The 23002-nt window shown below is 35.8% G+C and overlaps 1 protein-coding gene across 4 annotated transcripts in view; it reads left to right on the forward strand.

Moving 5' to 3' along the window:
- KIF24 (kinesin family member 24) overlaps positions 1-23002 on the forward strand; it is a 53951-nt gene that overhangs the window by 3267 nt on the left and 27682 nt on the right. For 3 of the 4 annotated variants that reach the window (XM_088793522.1, XM_019734378.3, XM_088793523.1), the window contains 3 exons: positions 11624-12271; positions 16334-16523; positions 22346-22443. In XM_088793522.1, coding sequence (XP_088649648.1) covers positions 11624-12271; positions 16334-16523; positions 22346-22443 — 936 coding nt within the window. Of the gene's footprint in view, positions 1-11223; positions 11321-11623; positions 12272-16333; positions 16524-22345; positions 22444-23002 lie in introns of those variants that run through there. The other variant, XM_088793524.1, reaches the window with a different exon arrangement.

The raw sequence follows: 23002 nt of genomic DNA on the forward strand, positions 1-23002 counted from the left end.
GTTTTTAGGAGCTCTGTGCTAGGAACCAGGGACAAAGACCAATATATTAAATATGTTCTATGATCTCACACCATTTTATTGTTGAGTGCTTATGTGTCAGGCATTGAATTTAGCATTTTATTTACATTATCCCAATCCTCACAGAAGCAAACATCTTTTCCAAGTGTTTTTTGTCTGTTTAAGTGCAGTAGCTTCCTAAATGATATCCCTCCTTCCATGTTTGCCCACCATCTATAATCCATTCCCCACAGAACTGGGAGAGTGATCCTTAAAGATCATGTCCTTTCCCCACTGAAAATCTTCCAATAACTTCCTGTTTCACTTTAAATTAAAATCAAGACATATTTATGTGGCCCTATAGACCCTACATAATCTGGCCTTATCTCATACTACTCTCCCTCTCACCTACTGTGCTAGAACCAAATTGGCCTCTTGATTGCTTGAGCATGCCAAGCCCATTTTCACCTTAGGGTCAATGTGCTCCCCTGGAATGCTCTTCCTCCTGATGTTTACATGAATGACTCCTTCGTATTATTTCAGATTTCACAAATGTTCCCCTCCAAATGAGGCCTTTTCTGATCATCCAATATGAAGTAGACCCTTCACCCTGTTTTATTTTTTCATAGCACTTATCACTATCTGTAATTATCTTATTTGACTATTATCTTCTCCCACTAGAATAATAGCATGTTGAAGGCAGTTACCTTATCTGTTTTGTACACTGCTGTATCCTGTATGTCTAGAAGAGGGTTTAGTTCATAAAAGGCCCTCAAAAAATATTTATTGAATGACTGGATGAAAGATTCTTTTTTTTTTTCTATTGGGGAATATTGGGGAACAGGGTGTTTCTCCAGGGCTCATCAGCTCCAAGTCGTTGTCCTTCAATCTAGTTGTGGAGGGGGCACCTCAGCTCCAAGTACAGCCTCCGTTTTTCAATCTTAGTTGCAGGGGGCACAGCCCACCATCCCATGCAGGAATTGAACCAGCAACATTGTTGAGAGCTTGTGCTCTAACCAACTGAGCCATTGGGCCGCCCGTCCAGCAGCCCGTAGTCTTCAATCCAGTTGTGGAGGGCGCAGCTCAGTGGCCCATGTGGGAATCGAACCGGCAACCCTGTTCAGAGCTGGCGCTCTAACCAGATGAGCCATCTGGCTGGCCGCCCCGGGATGAAAGATTCTTGTTGGAATTGTGAGCATAGCAGTTCCTTTGAGTAGTACAACCTTGTTTCATTTTGTTGCCCAATAGCAGTGAGTCGGGGCACCACCAACCCTGCCAGATTTTCCTGAGCAATCAAATTACCCTGATACAAAAGTTTCTACCAACCTATGACTAAAAGTGGTATCAAATGCTTTTGTATAGTTTTAAAAATAATGTAGGGATATTTATTCATTTATTCATTAAATAATTATTGAGTATTATTTCCAGACACTTTTAGATACTGGGGATAGAGAGATTAATAAGACACATTCTTTGACCACAAAATCACATTCTAGTGAAGGATTTTAAATAGATACGGACAACTTCTACAGAATATAACTGCATTGATAGATATGGAAAAGGTATAAGAACACAGAAGGGACATATAGCCACATCTGGGGAGCTCAGAAAAGACCTCATTTGTGTTTCAATCAGTGGGTAAAAGGTAGACACGTAAAGAGTACTTTTGGGTGTAGCTTCCATGATGGGTGTCCTGAAATCCACACCTAGCCTTACGGATTCCATCAAGTATCATACAGTGTCATTCCTTAAGAGCACAATGTAAATAAATGCACCGCTAAATAACAGCATCTAAGAAGTTGACTAACCTGGCGAGAGAGGAGAAAGGGCTGGACTGTAGAACACTATGTAGGACATGCTGCCGAGCTTCGGCTTGCTCCTGTAGGTAGGTGATGCGATGCCACTGAAGGGTTTTAAATAAGGGAGCAGCATGGTCATAATTGAGCTTTTGAAAGAATGACCTGGCTCTGTAGTGTAGAGGACGGTTTGGAGGGGCAAAGCCACAGGGAGGAAGAGTAGTTAAGAGTCGTGTCATGATCTAGGTGAAAGACAGTGGGGCTGAGCCACCAAGGCTGTGGTGGTAGGAATGAGGAGAGTCGAGGGGAAATGTGACAAATATTTAGGAGATTAAATTGACTGGACACCTGTTGGTTAGATTTGGGATTAAAGGGAGAGGCAGGAGTCCGGGATGCTTCCCAGTTTAGCTCTGAGTGATTGAATGGATGGTATTGTCACCCCCACACACACACCCACCCCCAAGGAGCAGAAAGGTGGAGGGGGGCAGATTTTGTGGGGAGGTTATGAGTTTGGATATTGACAAGTACTTCAAATGCTCAATTGTGGGGACATTCTGCTAGTAATTCCTGCATTTTTTTTGCTGCAAGAGATCGTCAGTTTTATTGAGGCAAACTAAAGTTACACGGGAATTCTCGAAGTACTCTGTTAATACTGTACAATATCTAGGCCAAAAAGACTGTTGAGATTTCACCAGCAATGAGGAGCTGTGTTTATTATAGTCTTTTAAATTAGTCACCTGCTTATGTTTTGATTTGATTAGATAAAAAATAATGGTATAATACAGTCCAACATATGGCTATCTGATCACTTTCCAAAACAAATTTATATAGTTTGTTTTTAATAAGTTATGCTTTGGTGTCTTTTCATTTGTAAAAGGCAAGTGATGATAATTGCCATCTATCATAACAGGTCTTGGAAGATTAATCAAGTAACACAAATAATTACGTATTAATAATTTAGATTCCAGTTAATGGAATTATTGTTTTAATTGTTCTTTGTTTTCTTAGCATCACTCCTTTAAAATAATTCCTTGTGCCACTGTGGCAACAGTGCCCAAAAGGATGTAACTCTGAGTAAAAGAATCTGTGTCATCTTAACAATTTATAAAAAGTGATTGTCATAGTTGTTTTCCAGTTAAACACATGAGATATATTTTGTTGAAAGTCTTTTATAACTGCAAAATGGCAAAAATCTGCAAATGATAACTTCTACAATTGAGTTAGACCAAGATTTTAAAAATAAAGCATTGAATTGAACCCATCATTCGTTATTCCCTGTTCCTGGGAAGTCTTTCAAAATTAAACCTCTCCATTTAGAGAGTATTATTTGCACTGTTTTAAGATAATTGGGTTCAACGATTCTATTGTGTTTATTTTTAGGTGATTCCTCCCATGCTTTTCACGGACCTTAGAAACAACCCAATGGGGCTCTTGAAAAGAATTGCAGTAATTGCACAGCATTAACTACTTAACAGCAAACAGACTTCAAACTTTTTTTAGTTATAAAAAAAAACAATCTCTCAAAAACTACTGTTGGGTATAACTTCCATGACTTGTATTCTAAAATCCACATTTAGCCTTAAGGATTCCATTAAGTGTCATGCAGTCTCATTCCTATGCAGTTGTTGTTTTAAGCAGTTGTCGAAGTATCACTTGCTTCTGTTGAGATCAGTAGTCTATAGATAGAATAATCCCCAGAGTTTGAAATAACTAATTCCCTTGTTGGGGAAAAAGTAAATACAGTATTATTCATTTTTTAATCTCCCACTGATAAGACTGAATTCTGGTGTCCTTAATTAGGGACCTTATGCTTAACATGGGGTACAGAAACATTTTAATGAAAATTGATGGAGAATGTTGGTTTTGTATTGTATACATTTCTAATGGTAGAGTGGGCCTGATGACTTTGTTAGTAATCCCTTAAAAAGTGATCATTATGAGTGGTTAGATGGGGGCTAGATGGATTGGGGGTTTAGCGAAGATAATCTACTTAACTGGCCCTTTGTTTTCTTTTTCTAGAGAACCGTATGTCCTCTGCCATAAAGAACTTTTTCTGGAACATAATAGAATCATATTTAGAAATAGATACTATCCTTTTACATTTCATAAATGTAACTTGCTAAAAGTGCCTTTAAAAAAGCTTTTCCATGCAGAAATGTTTATTTTAAAATTTAATGGTGATTTAAAGAACTTTTGTAAGCTGTGTTTGTTAGGTTCAATCTAGGATTTGTTACATGTAAGTTCTGTTTACTGTGTGGCTGTATTTTTTAATTACCTAACAAATGATCTGGTTATTTCTGGCATTTGTGAACTTTTAGTTATTTCAAGAGTTGCTCAGCATAAATCATTTGAAATTTTATTGTTGAATGGAATTTTTAAAAATTTGGAAACGTGAATTATTTCTGTAATAATTTTGAATATTTTTTTTAAAAGGCCATGAACACAAATGTTTTCAACTACTGTAAAAGTTACCTAAAGCCACCTTTTACTTTCCTCTTCTCTGTATTCTTTGTAATAGAAATAAATACACCTTTAAAGAGAACTGTTTAACCATTATAAAAATAACAAAGATTATTTTATACTGTGAAATCCACGTACAATTGAGTCAAGCTTTTTTTTTTTTTTAACAAGTTTCTTTTATTTAAAATAAGGATAGGTTTTCTAAGCATCTTAAAATGAAATAGGCTTTGGTTTATGCATTGTTAGGCTTATATTGAATTACTTTTTCAAAATGATGGCCGTCATGTCACCTAGAATGTGTTCATTATGCCCTACTAATTTATCCAATAGAGCTCTTGAGATATTCATTCTCAGTTTGAAGAGTCTAAAAAAGTATTCACCATGTGCATTCTTGAGAACTCTTAACCACAGCTCAAGTTTCTATAGAAAATTTCAATACATTTTCTCAATTTCTTCCATGGTTAATTTTGTTTTTGATAAGTATAGAAGCAAATGTTTTAGGGGAAGAGATTTTCCCTTTTAGATGGTAGTGTAACATGTAAAATTTAATGGTCCAAAGTTTCTTTTTGGAGTGGTAGAAGTGTTCTAAAATTGGATTGTGGTGATGTTTGCACAACTCTGAATATACTAAAACTGTTGAATTGTATACTTTAAGTTGGCATGTTGTTAAAATTTAATGATGTCCTAGAGGGATTTATTGACCCTTTTTTCCCAGGTCCTCTTTGATAATTGAAGTATTTGGGATGTCACGTGAATTTGAGAAACTGAAAATAACTTGGATGCTTTAGAACTCAAGCAGTTTTTCTGATTGGCAAGGAATATATAGGTTTTAGATTTAGATTTTATAATTCTTTTATAGTGATCAAAAACTTTTATTAGAAATGATTAATCTGGACAATTATACAAGCAGGCGACAGCAGATTCTGATATTTTCTTCAAGTTTTTTGAAATTATAATACCTGCTCCTGGGTTCATGTTAGTGAATTGTCTTCCCCTAAAAGTAGAAGATAAAACCCTTGTAGCAAAAACATCCTATCTACCCATGGGATTGCTTCAAACATTTTTTTTTTTTTAAATAAAGAATCCTTTATCCAAGTCATTGACTCTCTATGTACGAATATATTTGTTTTACTAACTCCTTGTTTTTCTCAGGTTGACATAAAAAAAATTAAACTGATTTAAGAAATTTCTTTACTAGCAGATGTCCTTTAGGTCAGTGAAAAAATAGCTATGAAAAACAGACTGATCATTTTAACTGTTTCCAAAGGCCTAAGAAAGAAAATCACACAAAGTGGATTTTACACAGTGGGAAATCGCTTTAGTCTCCATATATCATACAGATTTAAAATAACAATGACACTATATAATTTTGTGAGAGATTCTAGAAAATACAACACATGTGTAGTGATAGAAAGCAGGTCAGTGATTACCTGGGGCCAAGGGTGGAGGACAGGATTGACCGCTAAAGGGTGTTAGGAACTTTTAGAGGTGATTGATGGGACTGTCTTTTTTTTTTAAAGATTTTATTGGGGAAGGGGAACAGGACTTTATTGGGGGAACAGTGTGTACTTCCAGGACTTTTTTTCCAAGTCAAGTTGTTGTCCTTTCAGTCTTAGTTGTGGAGGGCACAGCTCAGCTCCAGGTCCAGTTGCCGTTTCTAGTTGCAGGGGGCACAGCCCACCATCCCTTGCGGTAGTTGAACCGGCAACCTTATGGTTGAGAGCCCACGCTCCAACCAACTGAGCCATCTGGGGCTGCAGCTCAGCTCAAGGTGCCCTGTTCAATCTTAGTTCCAGGGGGCGCTGCCCACAATCCCTTGCGGGACATGAGGAATCGAACTGGCAACCTTGTGGTTGAGAGCCCACTGGCCCATGTGGGAATCTAACTGGCAGCCTTCGGAGTTAGGAGTATGGAGCTCTAACCGCCTGAGCCACCAGGCCGGCCTGGGACTGTCTTGATTGTATTTTGATTGATGTGGGTAAATATTTGTCAAGACTCATATAACTGTACACTTAAAATGGGTCTAGTTTATTACATATAAATTATATTTCAGTAAAGTTGATTAAAAGAAAATTAAAACTAAACATACACATGACACATTTGTATCAAGTGTTGATATGTAACATCATCTACTATCTCCACATTATCTATAGTAATCAGGCGTGTATGTCAACTATTTATGCCAATGAAGGAGAGAAAAACACTTGTACAATTGTCATTATTGAACAGTTTTAAGTTAGAAGCCTACACATAGTGTTGTTATTATAATTAATATATCTTGCAAATATAATACATGTACTTCAGTATTTCTGATCCCTTATCTTTTGATTCTGTGTTATGTATTCTGCTTTTCATCAGTCAAATATGGCAGATCCTTGAATAACATCGTTTCATTGTAACAATGAGATACCAGAGGAATTTAACTTGTTTTTATCAATTAGCCTATTGTAAAATTGGTTTTATTATACATCATTTTGCTTAGTTACAGAACCTATCAATGATGTTAAGGGAGGACTTACTGTAATAGAAACCATCTTTTAATAGTGTTAAAAGTTTTTCATTAAAAAACGTTTTTCATATTAGTTTTACATAAATATCTCACTGCATCTTTGAGCTAGGAAAATGAAAGTCAGAGAAACTAAGTGACTTTGCCCAAGGTTATACAGCTAAATGACATGAGAGTTACCTGATTCCAAGTTCAGTTTCAGGCAATTTTGGTGGGTAGAGTTAAATAGATTAGGTAGATAAATGGAGAGTTTTAGGGAACATGTTAAATACTTGAATCTTATCCACATCCTTGAATGTGAATAAACTTCCTTAGTTGTACATAAAGTTGCATGTATTCCTCTTCCGGTTTATTTTCTCTGCCACCAGGATAAGAAAATTTGAATTTCTTCTGCCAACTGGATTTCTTCCAAGACTATTTCTGATTGTTATCCCAAACAGCTGAGACCCTGCAGTCTCTGGGTTTGTCACAAAGGAGAACTCTGCACACTTGTGGCATTGAATGTGAGTGGGCCCTACATATAAAAACCTGCCCATCTGTCCCCCGTTGGATTTTGCTGATTTACAGGACATTTTCCTGGTGGTGGCAGCTGTGAGAGATTCAGTACCGCAGCACAGATCTGTAGGAGGCAGCCAGCCTGCTGAGCAGAGCAGGTTAGATTGTAGGCCACCTAGGGGAGCTGGTAGTGGGGCTGTATTTGCAGCTACTTCTGAAAGAGTCAGCCTGGAATATTGGAAAGAACATGGGACTAGTCATGAGAAAACCTAAGTTCCAGTCTTAGAACTGTCACTTGAGAGCTGTGTTAACCTTGGGCAACTCACTGATTTCATTCTGATCTTTCTCCTAAGTGAAGTGTGTGTGTGTGTGTGTGTGTGTGTGTGTGTGTGTGTGTGTGTGTGTGTGATATGTACATTATGAATAAATCTCAAAATCTTTATGCTAACTGAAAAAAGCCAGATAACAAAAGAGAATATATGGTACCATTCCATTTATATTAAACTTTTAGAAAATGCAAACTGATACAACCACAGGAAGCAGATCAATGGTTGCCTAGGTCCAGGAGCAGAAGGAAGGATGGAATGTAAAGAGGCGTGAGGAATCTTTTGAGAGTGATGGAAATATTCTGTATTTTAATTGTGGTGGTGGTTTTAAAGGTGTATATAACTGTCAAAACTCATGTAATTGCACACTGTTGTGCACACCCCCCCCCCCCAAAAAAAGGGGATTCTAACGATGTTTCAGAGCTTAATAAGAAAGAACATTTAAATAGACTTATATTATTTTCCATGGATACAGGAGGGGAGAAAGGCAGCACAGACACGTATTTGTGTTACGTATTTGTAGGCTATGTATTTGCCCTCTTTGCTCTAGGTTACCCAGTAAAATTATAGCTAAGATAGTAGGGATGCTCAAACACTAATTGAAATCAACAGTCATTAACTTTGACCTCTAACTCTTCCTTTACCCATCTGTCATTTTTATCTGAATCTTTATGAACTAGTAGTGGTAGAGGACATTTGAGGTCAGACTAATTTCTTAAAATATTTGAAATAATTTACTACACATTTTGGCCCTGTATTCCATTTGATTGTTCTGCTTAGTGCTTATTATATCCTATCACCTTTATGTTGAGGAACTCCATTTACATCCTTATAGTCACAGTGTTAAATTCTTAACTCTAATGTGTAAGGAGGGGCACAAGAAATAAAACAAATGAGTTGACATCCCCTCAGTCCCTAGTGTCTCATCCTGTATTTTATTAATGGTTGTAAATGCTTCAAAGTCTTTCTTTAATAAGTCCTTCTAGAAGTGACAACTAATGGTTTGGAGTTGACACCAAAGTTGACAATTGAGCTAGAAAAATTGTTCAGTAACTCAAATATGAAGTTAGTAGTGACCTTTCTGGACTAGCTGTTTGTGTCTGTGTAGAGCTGTTTGTGATTTCCAAAGGGAAAAGAAGGGCCAGTGTGGTTGTGCTCATTCTTTCCCTCTTTCCCTGAGGCCCAGGCCCTCTCTGCTTTCTCTATCCTTTCTTGCTGGGAATGCATAAACCTTAGCTGGATGTGGGACAATGGGCAGCTACTTCTAAAACAGACACACATTTCTTGGAGGAAAGCCAATTTTAGGTTTTGGCCAGAAAATATAGATGAAGGTGTCAAAGACTAAGACAATTGATTGGAACACATGAAATACATTTTAAAAACCTATGAGTTAATAATGAATTTGAGAGCGGCCGGGTGGTTCAGGTGGTTGCATTCCTAACACCGAGGTCGCCAGTTCGATTCCCCCATGGGAGGGTGAGCTGCACCCTCTACAACTAGACAGGGTAACAACGACTTGACTAGGAGTTGGAGGGGGGGCAAAGGAGGGGAAGGGGGAAAACATAATGAATTTGAACCCCCCCCCAAAAAAAAAAAAAAGCAAAAATGAAACCCTGAAAAAACTCATTGGACACATCCAAAATAATTAGGGCACTACTGCTTACTCTGTACATTGGAAATTAAAAGGAAAGAATACCTTTATGCCTGCCTTTATGTACAAACTCTACTTTGGATAACCAAATAGCCCTAGTTTTGACAGAAAAATTTTCTTTACAGAAAAATTCCACAATGATAGATTCAAAAAATCACCATTTTGCAATCCTTAATGAGGCAGGTAGCGATCAGTGGATGAAACCACTGAATTGGTTGGTTGATGAGAAAACTTTATAATGAAGGGATCAGGCTGCAATTTGTAGACATTTGCATATATTCTGATGTGATGTATTGTAAAGTACATGATAACACCTGTGAAGTATTTTTGCCTGAAATGTGGAACTTGATTCTGATATAGGGTTGCCACATTAAGCCAAAACAAAACAGGACACCTAGTTAAATTTGAATTTCCGATGAAGAGTGAATGAATTTTTTTTTTTTTTAAGTATAAGTATGTCTCGTACTTGGGACATACTTGATTTCTGCACAAGTCAATCGAATAGAAAAGGGGAAAAAAGAAGGATGGGGTACTGCCTTGTAATAAAAAAGACTCAAGAGTCATAACCAGATGTGTACCTTGTCTGGATTTTGATTTGAACAAATAGGTATTTCTGTAAAATATATTTTAAAAATATGTGTTTAAAGGTAGATATTTTAAAAATATATAAAGATGGTGGCCAATTAGCTCAGTTGGTTAGAGTGTGGTGCTAATAACACCAAGGTTGCCAGTTCGATCCCCGCATGGGTCACTATGAGCTGTGCCCTCCTTAAAAAACTAAAAGTAAATAAAAAATAAAAATTTATAAAGATAAATATTTTTCAAGAAAATTTTGAGGTAATTGGGATAATTCAATATGGACTGAATATAAAATACCAAAAAATTAACTTGATTAGGTATAATAGTGGCATATGGTTATATGAGAAAGTATCTATTTAAAAAATGAATTTAGAGGTGAAATGAAATGGTGTCTGGGATTTATTTTAAAACATTTCAGCAAAGAAAGGACAGTAGAAGCTGCAAGAGCTCTTGAGGCTTAACCATGGGAATCACAGTGTAATTTCCACGACATTCTGTTGGCCAAAACAGGTCACAAAGCAAGGCCTAGATGTGATGGAAGGAGAAATAAACTCCATCTCTTGATGGAAAGACCTGCGAAGAATTTGTGGGGTTTTTGTTTTTTATTTTTGTTTTTGTTTTTTCAATCTATCACAAATATAGATACTTTAGGATGTGTTACTTAGCACCTTTGGCCTTTTCTTTAGCTTAAGTAGCATTTCCTCCAAAGTTAATTATGCAAGGTCCTTTAATAATTATTATTACTCGGCCCTGATGCTTTCTCTGTTTCTCCTAGAGTGTACACAAAATACAAATTAAAATGAAAAACAGAAAGGCTTTACCAAGAATGAATTGAATTTTGAAAACTGAATTATAAAACAATTTTTTAAAAGAAAATAAGTTTACTTACTTTTGAATATTCTCATGAACTTGAACTTAACAGTATGGAGGACTCCTCAGGGTGCTGACCTTAATAACAAACCAGGAGTATATGTTATTACCACATCATTAGTTAGTATTTTATTAAATATCTTGGCATATTAACCATTTGAATGTGCAACCATTTAAAATCTTGACCATAGTATTTCCCAGGTAAATTGTTTTATTCATATTCTGTACAGATAGACATCTCCAACCACCTACCTTTCAGAATTATCTGCAATTGTGAATCAGTAGATTCTGAATTAATGACGTTTCTACCTTTTTTTTTTTTTTTAAGTAGTAGAGTTGGGATTTACCTTTTTATACAACTAACTTTTACCAATACTCAACAGATACAATGAGATTTTTTCTCTGAGTTGTATTAGTTTATAATCCTCTGTGGTTTGCTGTTTAATTCTGCTTTCCATTCTAAAAGAGTTCTTAGCCTTTGTTCATTAATCATGGGAAACAGTTGTGCAACATGCCTTGATGTTAACATGAACATCTAAAATTAGTCCTGCTCTAGTCAGTGGTTAGGAGCAAGGTTTCAGTAGTTTGTGGCATGTGTTAAGTAGGCATTGCAAGGTTGGAAGGAGCTCCCTAGAAATAAGTACGTGACTTGTGTTAAGTGTGTGTGCATGTAGCTGTGTGTGTGTGTGTGTGTGTGTGTGTGTGTGTGTATATACAATTGAAAGTTTTTATTAAGCAGATGAACAAATTAGATGTTACTACAAATGCATCATAAGCATCTTTGTTTATGCACTATGCTTTTCATCTTAGAAGAAAAATATATTTATTGAAAACTTGGCATGCTAGAATGGATTTTTCTGCATGTTTGTTTTGTGTTTTTCATTTTTAGAGGAATAATTGTAGTATATGTATTTCAGTTGATTGACTTTTTTTTCCTCTTCAGAGTTTATAGAAACCTATTCAGGAAAATGACATCCTGGTTGTATGAATGTCTTTGTGAAGCTGAACTTGCACAGTATTATCCTCATTTTACTGCCCTTGGCCTTGAGAAAGTAGATGAATTAGCTAAAGTTACAATGAAGGACTACTCCAAATTGGGTATCCGTGACATGAACGACCGCAAACGTCTCTTCCAACTTATCAAAATCATTAAGATTATGCAGGAAGAAGACAAAGCAGTGAGTAGCCCAGAGCATCCTCTTCAGACAAGCAGCCTGGACATCAAGCCTCTGGAACCCAGATCTGGACCTCGCAGGCAACTGCATTTTGATTCTCCTTCTGACATCAAAGACAGAACTACCAGCAACTGTGGGTTTGAAGTGTGCAATATCCCAGATTTTTCTACAAATGAGCAGAAGTCTAGTTACCTAAAAGTGCTGGAGCACGTGCTACCAGATGATTCCCAGTACGATACAAAAACAAGAATTCTGAATGCCACAGCTGCTGATTCCTATGTGCAAACAGAAACTAACACTTCACTCTTTTCATCAAATCACTTTTCTCCAATATTGGGGGATTGTGATATTCCCATTATTCAAAGAGTTTCTCATGTTTCAGGGTATAACTATGGAATTCCTCATTCTGGTATCAGGTAATAATTTATTTTTACCTTTTTTTTTTTTTTTTTGAGGGAGGGTCGCTTCAGGCAAGAGCAGTCCGCTTCATGACCAGAGGAGAACAACCTACTTCTCATTTATAGAAAATGATAGTGAACAGCTTCTGCATCGATAATAGAAATACCTTGATGGGGGGAAATTAATGAGGAATTGGGACTTTCCAGATGGGAGAAAGATGATATTGTTCATGTACATCAAACAGCTGCTTTTGCTAGGATGTGCTGTTATTTCTATAGCAGACCTATTTCTATTATTTATTAGAGTGTAACAGGATACATGTATTGCATCCATGAAGGTAAAATAGTGAACTAGCCTTCTGCAGTGGAAAAAGAAAAGTATACAATCTACAGGATTTTTTTTTAGATATCACATTCATTTAAACAAACCAGGAGACATAAATCTTAGTTAAAAACAAAGATCGTGTTGTTGAATTAAGTAGGTCTTTGGAACAGTTGGTTTACCTGCACACATTGAAATATGGTCCTGATTTTGAGTGCCTTCTACAATTCCAGCCCTGGAAGAATAGATGATTTTGGTGATTGCAAACAGTAAGTCACTTTTATAGAGTTTAGGGTTTGAGAGGGTGACAATAAGTTCTTTTTCCCTAGTGCTTCAAGTTACAATTTGAAATAAGGTCCCTAAGAGGTGAAATATTGAGTAATACCTGATACTAACACTGGTATAGTAGAATATGGTTTTTTTTTAATAACGCATTGCTTGTTTTATTACTTTAAAAGTTTTAGACGGTGACTTTTGGAGAAACAAAATATATTCATAAGCCACATTTTTAAAAAAGTTTATTATTTATACCTTAAAACAAGATATTTACACCTGGTCTTACATTAGCTAAGGTTTCAGAGGATCTCATAACTAAACCAGTTCTTTTATTCCAAAAAAATAGAAGGCCCAATTTTAAAGATAAAAGTACCTTTAGTAATTTGAAATACATAAGTGAATTTTAAAGTGTTTCTGAAACTTTGGGGGGAGGGGGTTGGTTTAGCAGAGCACAGCATATAGTACTGTTTTCTTTTAATTGTGAGAGGACTAGATTGTCCCATGACCATCAAAGCCAGGATTGTTGCTATCATATTGGTTAACCCCATGGTTAAAGAGCAAATGTTGTCTTGAATATGACAGTCTCTTATTGAACAACACATAAAAATCTAAATTAGTATTATTTATAAATAGAATAAAGATAGCTTTTTACATTATTTGGATAGAATGGATATTTTAGTTTAAATATTGCTTTTATTTATTTGGCAAATTTTAAGTACCACCTCTGCTAGGCTCAATTCTAGATACAAAGATAATTAGAATATCTGGAGATTCTGAGTCTCTTAGGGGGCAGGGTGAGTGAGAAAACAGATAAACACCACATGGTGAGATAAATGCTATTATAGAGGTTAATTCATGACAAACCCAGAGCAAAAGCTGTTGGATTGAGCTTTCTCAACTTTTATATCATTATCTCACTCTTTTCATTTTTTACTATACAGATACTCCTCAATTTACGATGGAATTATGTCCCGCCCATCGTAAATTGAAAACATTGTAAGTTGAAAATTCATTTAATACACCTAACCTACCAAACATCATAGCTTAGCTTAGCCTACCTTAAATATGCTCACAACACAATATTCAAAAAACACTGGCAACACAGTACACTCTAGAGTATCATTTGTTCACCCTTCTGATCATTTGAGTGACTGGGAGCTGCTGCTCACGGCCACTGTCCAGTGTCGTGACAGAGGATTTTACCGCATATCACGAGTGTGGGAAAACATGAAAATTGGAAGTGTGGTTTCTACTGAATGTGTATCTCTTTTGCCCCATCATAAAGTCACAAAATCATAAGTTGAACCATTGTAAGTCAGGGACTTTGTGTATTAGAGAAATAGAGATATGAAAGTACATTTCCCCCAATAATCCTTAATACTGTTTTCTCATCCGTTTCCTAATGGGAGTTAGGATTTCAGAACCCTGAGAAACTCCCTTACCTACTTAAGGCTTGCTGTTAGGGGGTCATCCTATCCAAAGAGCATTCTCTTTGGATGCCTCAACTCAGATAAGTTCAAAATAAATTGCTTGCCTCAGAATTTTAATAAAAATCTAAGGCATTTAGAGAACTGGTTGACCTGACTTATTTAAGACTTGAGTAGACCTAACTTCAGCTGTCTCTACTTTTTGCATGTCAGACAGATGTAGTTTATTTCTTCTAAGGAAGACTGAGCATTAAAACCAGTGCCTTTTTGTCTCTTGAACTTGAAAACTGTCGTCGCTGGTCAACTTTGAAAAGGACGTTTTCTGTCCTCTTTGATTAGCTTTATACAATTAGGTTATTAATATTCACCGACTACTAGAGATTTTGACACAAAGCACTTGTTAAAATGATGCATTAAAATTTTGCTTTATCTTGAAAAAAATGTAACTTAAGCAAAAGAAGAGAGAATAGAACAATGAATCCCATATGCCCATCACCCACCTTTAATGATTATCAAAATTTTGCCACACTTAACCTCAAAATGGTACTTTTTAAAAAGTGCTGTATGTTGATTAAAAAAACAAAATGTACCTTAAAAGCCTTGAGTAGTCCTGTATACATTATATTAGAAATTTTATTTGCTACTTTTTACTGATTTACATCCTGGCAAAAAATTACTTTCTAGCCAGTTGGAGGGCTCAGAAAATTGAAATTGATATGAAACAATTATATAGTGAAATATCCTGTGTAAAATCTATTATAAAAGGCTTTTTAGGGGCTCTTAATCAAATTCTGAAGTGTAAAGGAAGGGAATAATTTGTCTTGCTAAGACATTCTTAGTATATGGACTAAAGGCATTGATCCTGCTGCTTTCAAGAATCCTATTTTCTTAACTAGCTTAAGAGAAATTTCTATATAGGAATGTGGTCAGTTCTTAGATATATGGAGTACATATAGACCACCATTAGGCTCAGCAAGTAAACCTGATGAATTTTGTATCCCTAACCCAAGGAATATTTGCCTCATATATTCTGGATATTAACATTAATGAGTTTACTGAAATCAGAACCAGAGAAGAAATGCATCTGAATAGAAAGGTGAACAAGTGGTGGACAGAACCAGTCATAAAATTGTCCTAGGAAGAAGAAATATAGAATTGTATTCTAACAAATACGTACATAACAGGGTGAGCAAAAAGAAGAAGTACAAGAACAAGACGTAGGCAGAATATACCTGTGAGGAACAGGGGGAGAGTACACTGAAACCTACCACCTGATTCAAGGTATTTAGTAAACTCAGGTAGCATAAAAATAAAAAAAGTAATTAGATTGAATAATCAAAACAGTAAATGTACAAGGAAAATTGGACTGAAAGGAAGCAAGAGACATGGGTTTGGGTATTGTAAAAGCTTTGGAGGGTGGTAGGAGTGTAGTGCGTTAGATTTTTGAGGGTTGACCAACCTGAGTTTTGGGGATGTAAAGTAAAGAAAGAGCATTTATCAATCCATTGTTAAAAGACTTGGAAAACCACATGTGGAAGCCAAACACACTCTTGAAGCTAATGCAACTCTGGGTTTGGGAGTGGGTTTTTGTTTGTTTGTTTTGGTCAGGACAAAGGGTAGAGTGGAGCAGGGATGGAGATAGAAGTAATCAGGAGGATTTAGCTGATAACTTTCTCAGTGTCAAAACTTTAATATGCAACTTTATATATACCGGGGGATGCCATAAAAATGTATACCTATTTTAAGAGATTGGCAGTGTTGCTCAAGCAGTAGTTCGCAGTAATCAGTAGTCTCTGGACGCTGATGGTACCTGTTTTGAGCACCTCTTGTAATTACAGAAATCAAACGTGACTTGTAGTAATCTTTTGTTACCAATATATATTGAGTATTACAATTGTAATAGTTTTTTCCTTTCTTAAAATGTGTATACATTTTTTTGGGCACTCTTTGTATATACACAGACCAGATTTATAACAAAATGTACTGATACTTTGATCTCTTAAGTAGCCTCATACTATTAGTAAAAATTAAAGCTCACTTATTAACATACATCAGACAGAACACTTCAGAGAAAGAGAATCCTTGGACTGAGATGGAGAAAATCAGAGTTTGCGTTCGAAAACGCCCTCTGGGCATGAAGGAGATACGTCGTGGAGAAATTAATATTATTACTATAGAAAACGAAGAAACTCTACTTGTCCATGAGAAGAAAGAAGCTGTTGATCTCACACAATATATTCTGCAGGTATGGTGCTTTTTGTGTTTGGAATTACTATTATCAAGTATATCAAATTCTTGCTTTTTGTTTGAGTGGCAGCATACAGATTCTGAAATCCATTTTCTAGTTTGGGTGTTGGCATTCATCCCTGGTGTGACGTTGCATTAAATCATTGATATCCTGGGCTTTAGTTTTTAAAAATATATATTGCAATGGGGGATACAAAAACCTAATTCCTCTACTCTAGTGCAATAGGGTTGCAGCATACATTCACTTAACACACTTTACATGAATTTAGTTGTACATATTCAGCAAAAAAGGGGGGGAATGAGGAGATAAGAATGTAAATAATGAATTAGTGATAGACAGGACCAGTTACTGAGTGCATGCCCCGAAGTGACTGAATGCGACGGTCACACGGTCTCAATTCTTGTCCGTTTCTCTCAGTGTGAACTTCCCACTCTGTTGAATGTGAGTCCGGAGTTGAATGATGGGAGATATATTTTCAAGCAACAAGGCCCCAGATTGCCAGCCAACTGCTTATGTTTACTCTCAACTGTCTTTGGGCTGAGACTTAATTTGGTGAAAATTGGGCTCTTGAGCAGGCCACTTTGTACAGGGTAGATTGCAGTGGGTGAATATAATCCAGGGATATGATTTCACATCTAACATGTAAGGGTTTAAATAAAACACTAGTAACTCAGACACATAAAAAGTGTTGACTCCCTGCCAGAACGATTGTAAGAGTCTGAGGAGAAAGGGTTTGGTAGTGAAATGAATTTATTCTAAGCTGATAGGTATCCTTACAATAACTCTTCAGTCTCATATGGAAGTATAATAGCAAACCCCATAGATGGAAGATACTGTATCTTAGGTACTCATAAAATTGTAAAGCAATTCTGAATAATCTAAAACTGGGGATGATCCACCAGGTGTTAAGATTTGGGAATGAAAGTTTCTCTTACTCAGGGCGGCTGGGTAGCTCAGTTGTTTAGAGCGCCGTGCTCTTAACAAGGTTGCTGGTTCGATCCCCGCATGGGCTACTGTGAGCTGCGCCCTCCACAACTACATTGAAACAACTACTTCACTTGGAGCTGATGGGTCCTGGAAAAAACACACTTAAAATAAATAAAAGTTTAAAAAAAAAAAGAAAGAAAAGTTTCTCTTACTCTGAATCTGACTCCCTAAAATGTTCACATTATAGTTATTTTTTTTTCTCTCTCTGACACTCTCTTGCCTCAAAACCCAGTGACTGGTAGAGAGAAAAAAAAAAAAGTGGTGAGTAATCTGGTGTGCTAGCAACTCACCTTAACTAGCTACCATCTTAACTCTACTGGAATAAATCCTTTCACACCGAAGTCAAACTAACACTTTCCCCCCTTTGACACTTTCATTGTTCTTTTTCTTTGGTTACCAAAACGATTTCACAGTAGCATTCAAAAAAAATCCACTGAGTCTTTCTATGGGCACTAAATTACTAGGCCACTGTATAACCAACCCAATCAGTTTAACAGCCTTATCGATTGCTGATCAATGCACAATCTATTAGGTGTAGGTGGGAGGTATTTATTTTGAATACGGTCCAAACGAACAATCAGTTGTAATGATACCTAGTTCCATGGCTACTTACAGCCATAGTAATTGCCCTATCCAATCACCGTCTACCCAAGACTGCCTTAATGATGCTTCTGTCACAGTAATTCCCTTAAGGAGGCCCCCATCGTATCTTTTGTATTTTTCCATTATCCCAAAACACAATAACCTTAACTTCTTTGTTATTACCATTGGTCAATACTTATTGAATACCCATAGTTTCCATAGCATTTTCTCTGCTGTTTGAACTTTGGACCTCTGCGCTCATAGGTCAAAGTCCTTACCTATCAATGTTGTAATATAAAAGTGTTGAGAGGGCTCCCCCCACTTTTTCCTTCCTTAAGTAGAAAGAAGAAAAGGGAAGTTTGTAGCAAATAAATATTGATCCTAAATTCTTTGGGTTTTATTTTTAAACTTATTTAGGAGTTCAAACAATATGTTTATGTGTTCATTTAATTGAATATCCTTTCAAGTCTTTTGTTACATAGTATATATGATCACATACATGTAATGTGCTGTCCTACTTACCATTAAATTTTATCATAACAGTGTAATAAGTGAAAAAACTAGGAAACAGACCTGTATATTTTATTCCAATTTCTTGAATAAAGAAAAAATATTAGAGGAAAAACATGTTACTGAAATATATCAAAAGTCAACAATGGCTATCTCTGAGTAGTAAGATTTACAGATAATTTGATTTTCTCTATTTTCCATGTTTTTAAAATGTTCTACAATCAACTGTTGTTAACTTTTATATAAAGAAGTAAAAACTTTCATATTTATTTAAAAAAATTTTAAATTGCAGTTGACATTCAATATTTTTATTAGTTTCAGGTGTATAGCATAGTGGTTAGACATTTGTGTAATTTATAAAGCTATCCCCCAATTAGTCTAGTACTCACCTGGCACTATACATTGTTATTATAATATTATTGACTATATTCCCTATGCTGTACTTTACATCCCTGTGACTATATTATAACTGCCAATTTGTACTTCTTAATCGCTTCACCATTTTCACCCAGCCCCCAGCTCCACTCCCATCCGGTAACCATCAGTTTGTTCTCTGAATCTGTGAGTCTGTTTCTCTTTGTTAATTTTGTTTTTTAGATTCCACATATAATTGAAATATGATATTTGCCTGACTATTTCTCTTAGCATAATACCCTCTAGGTTCATCTATGTTGTTGTAAATGGTAAGATTTCATTCTTTTTATGGCTGAGTAATAAATATTCCATTGTATATATGTACCACATCTTCTTTATCCAGTTGTCTATTGATGGACACTTAGGCTATGTAAATAATGCTGCATTGAATATAGGGATGCATATATCTTTTTGAATTAGTGTTTTGGATTTCTTCGGGTAAATACCCAGAAGTAGGATTTCTGGGTCATGTGGTAGCCTTTTTTAAGTTTTTGAGGCATCTCCATACTGTTTTCCATAGTGGCTGCATCAATTTGTAATCCCACCAACAGTGCACAAGGATTCCCTTTTCTGTAAATCCACACCAACACTTGTTGTTTGTTGTTTTATTGATGATAGCTGAAAAACTAGATTTAACTCTTTCAAAATCAAAAGGTACAAAAGGGTATGCAGTGAAAATGTCTCTCTCATCCCATTTCCTCCTCGAAGGCAACCAGTATTACCTGTTTCAAGTGTATCTTTCCAGAGATAGTCTATAAGTACATATTTTACAATCTGAAAAAACTTATTTAAAAAATAAACTATGGAACTCTGATCATATCAAGGCTAAAGTGAGTGTTACTCCAACTTCATTGATAAAGTATGATCAAATGAAAGTATATGTGATGCAAGGGACTTTATTATAATAAGCTTGCATATTCACATTTCTTTCATAAAAGATACTTACAAAACTACTGGAAAAATTGATACCAAAATTCTGTTTGAATGAAAGATATTAACTAATCCCTTTAATTGTTTTCTAAGGTGTTTACTTGAGCTAAAGTTATTCACTAATACTTATAGAAGGAAAGGAAGAATAGCCATATACTCAATGAAATAAAACCAAAAAAATATATTCCCATATTTACTTCTGTTCATTTTTTCTTGCTTGCCTGAGAAATGCATATATATACACACACATACATATACATATATGTGCGCACACACGTGTGTGTGTATAATATGTTTTGTTTTTTATCTCATACTTAACTATTAAAACCTACAGTGATAGTTGATCAATGAATGGATTTGTCTCTTTGATTGAAGAACAGTTATGAGTTAGATATTATATAAATCATGTTCATTAAAGCCAGATTTTAGAAATATATTTTATTCTTTATTGCCATTTTCAAGCTTAATGAAAAGTATAATGAACTCCCATGTACCTATCACCCAGCTTCAACAGTTATAAAATTTTACTGTTTTTGAAGTCATACCACATTATTCAAAGCACTAAAAATTCACAGATCTCTTTATCATGCTGCACAGATTCATTATTTTCTCATCTTCTAACATTTAGAGATTTTTTTTTCTAACTGATAAATTTGACTTTGTGGCCCCAATTTCTTCTCAGATGACCTAACGCATTTCCATTCTAATGTAATGGTACACAAAACAAAATCGAACATGGAATAGAGTGACCCACAATAAATTGGCCCAAGTTCACTTTTCTGGATTTGCCCATTCAATTTTTCCTTAACTGGATATTTAGAGTACGTCCAAAAGGTAGCAGAAAATAGGACCTCATCTCTCATTTATTGTATATAGACTGCCATTATAATGCTACAGTCAGGCTTGAAATTATTAGGATTTCTTACTCAGATGTAGTTGAGCTGCCAACATGGTAAGTCTCTAAATCAGGGGTGTCAAAACTTTTTTCAACACTTTTTACCAAGGGCCATATGCAGTAAATACACAAACAGCTGGGCCACTAACTCTAGGTGAAGTATGTATTGCCTCACCTGGTTTATTTAAGTAAACTAAATATATTTTTGGAATTTGCTGCGGGCCAATTAACAATAGATTGAGGACTGCAGTTACCCTGAGGGCTGCAGTTTTGACACCCCTGCTCTAAATGATCATGGCTGCTGAACTAATGTTTACCAGACCCAATTGAATGGGGTCTCCTATCTCTTCTCTTCCAGGTTACCATGGTTTTTCATTTAAGAGTCAACTTTCTTTCCCCAGCTCCCCACATCCAGTCAGTTGCTAAATTTCTCATGCGTCTATCTCCTCTTTATTTCCATTATCATCCTCTAATTTAGACCCTCTTTACCTCACTACTGAATTACTAGTGTCCTTCTTGCCAGTCCATTTACAGTGTGAAGCCAGATTCATCTTCCAATAAAATGGTTCAGATCATCCCTCTTCTTTCCATAGTTATTTTTATTGTCTTCTCACTGTTTATTGAATTACATAAACCCCTCCCTTAAGGCCGATGTCCTAAGACCCCTACAACACAGTCCTAACTCGTTCTAGCCTTCTGTTTCACTTTTCTACCTACAAAATCCTGCATTTCAACCACACTGAATCCTCCCTGTTCCCTAAACATTCTTCGTGTTTTCCTGTGTGGACTCTGCTCATGTTTCCCCTGTGCTTGCAATACCTTCCCTGCCTCCATCTCTGCCTCTCAAATTCCTCTTCTTCCCCCATGGCCATTCTCAGTACAGTCATTTTCTCATATAGTCTTTCCCAATCAGAGGGACTATGTTTCCCCTTTGAATTCCGCATGTACTTAATCTCCCAAGTTTTTTCTGCCTCACAGTCATTTGTATACTTGTTTGGATTAACATCTTTAGGGGGTGGGGTAGAATAATGGTAGGGTAATGTCTGTATCTTTGGGCTCCTTGAAGTGCATACTGCAATATACATCCTGCCAGCTGAGCAATAAATGCTTATGGAATGGAAAAGTTAAGCTGTATAACCTATGGAATGAGGAATTCCCCCCAAATTTAAAATATGTTAGCCCTAGCTAGGCTGTGAGGATCACCTCCATAGAATTCAGTTCCTCTCCTGGACCTAAGGAGGATTAGCTCACTCTTATATTCATCAATTTGCTTAAGAGAGAACAAAAATTGTGTACCTTGGTTTTTATAAGAATATGTCTACAGAGATCTCAAGTAAAAGAAGGCCCTGTCATTTGACAGTTACTGATTGCTTATTTTTTTGTTTGTCCTGGTCAGTTACTATTGAAAATGTATTTGCACCTTTATCACGTGTTATCTAGAATAATGGTGAAGAATATGCAGAAAATGCCTCTTTCTATAAAAGTCAAATTTCTTTTTCAGCATGTCTTTTATTTTGATGAAGTTTTCGGTGAGGCGTGCACCAATCGGGATGTATACATGAAGACTACTCACCCACTCATTCAGCATATTTTCAATGGGTATGATAGTAATTATTTGCTTTTCTTGCTTTTTATTTTCTATTTTCCATAAGTCTTTTAAAAATAAATATCACTCGTGCTCTTCAGTTCTTTTGAATTAAACATGAGTTTGAGTTTTGAGCTAATGAATTTAAATTGGTCTCTTCTGAAAAATTCCGTTTCTCTATGTATAGAATTTACCAAGCATTTAGAAATTTTCAGCAAAATTTCCTTGTATACTGATGATATTGATTCTCTGTGTAGTGGAAAAATATAAGCTGACAAGTTCATCAAAGTCCTCAGAATGAAAGGGTTTAAGTGGTTGCAGTTAGTTTGAACTTTTGATAATAGGAATTATATGTTCTGGCTATCGTCCTGTTAATTTTTTCATTGGAGTAGGACAGACTAGTGACTATCACTTATCTGCTTTTCATAGCTATGTTTTTAAAATTTTGAAGTAATTATTCACACTTAGTAAACATTAAATAGGACAGAAAAGGTAGTATGGGCGTCTGTTGAATATTTAAAATGTAGACATGTACACGTAGGAAATGCCAAACCTGCTATAGTTGCTGATTCC

Source organism: Rhinolophus sinicus, chromosome 16, assembly GCF_057876585.1.
Source record: "Rhinolophus sinicus isolate RSI-liver-muscle chromosome 16, RSI-T2T, whole genome shotgun sequence".
In the NCBI taxonomy this organism is placed as follows: domain Eukaryota; kingdom Metazoa; phylum Chordata; class Mammalia; order Chiroptera; family Rhinolophidae; genus Rhinolophus; species Rhinolophus sinicus.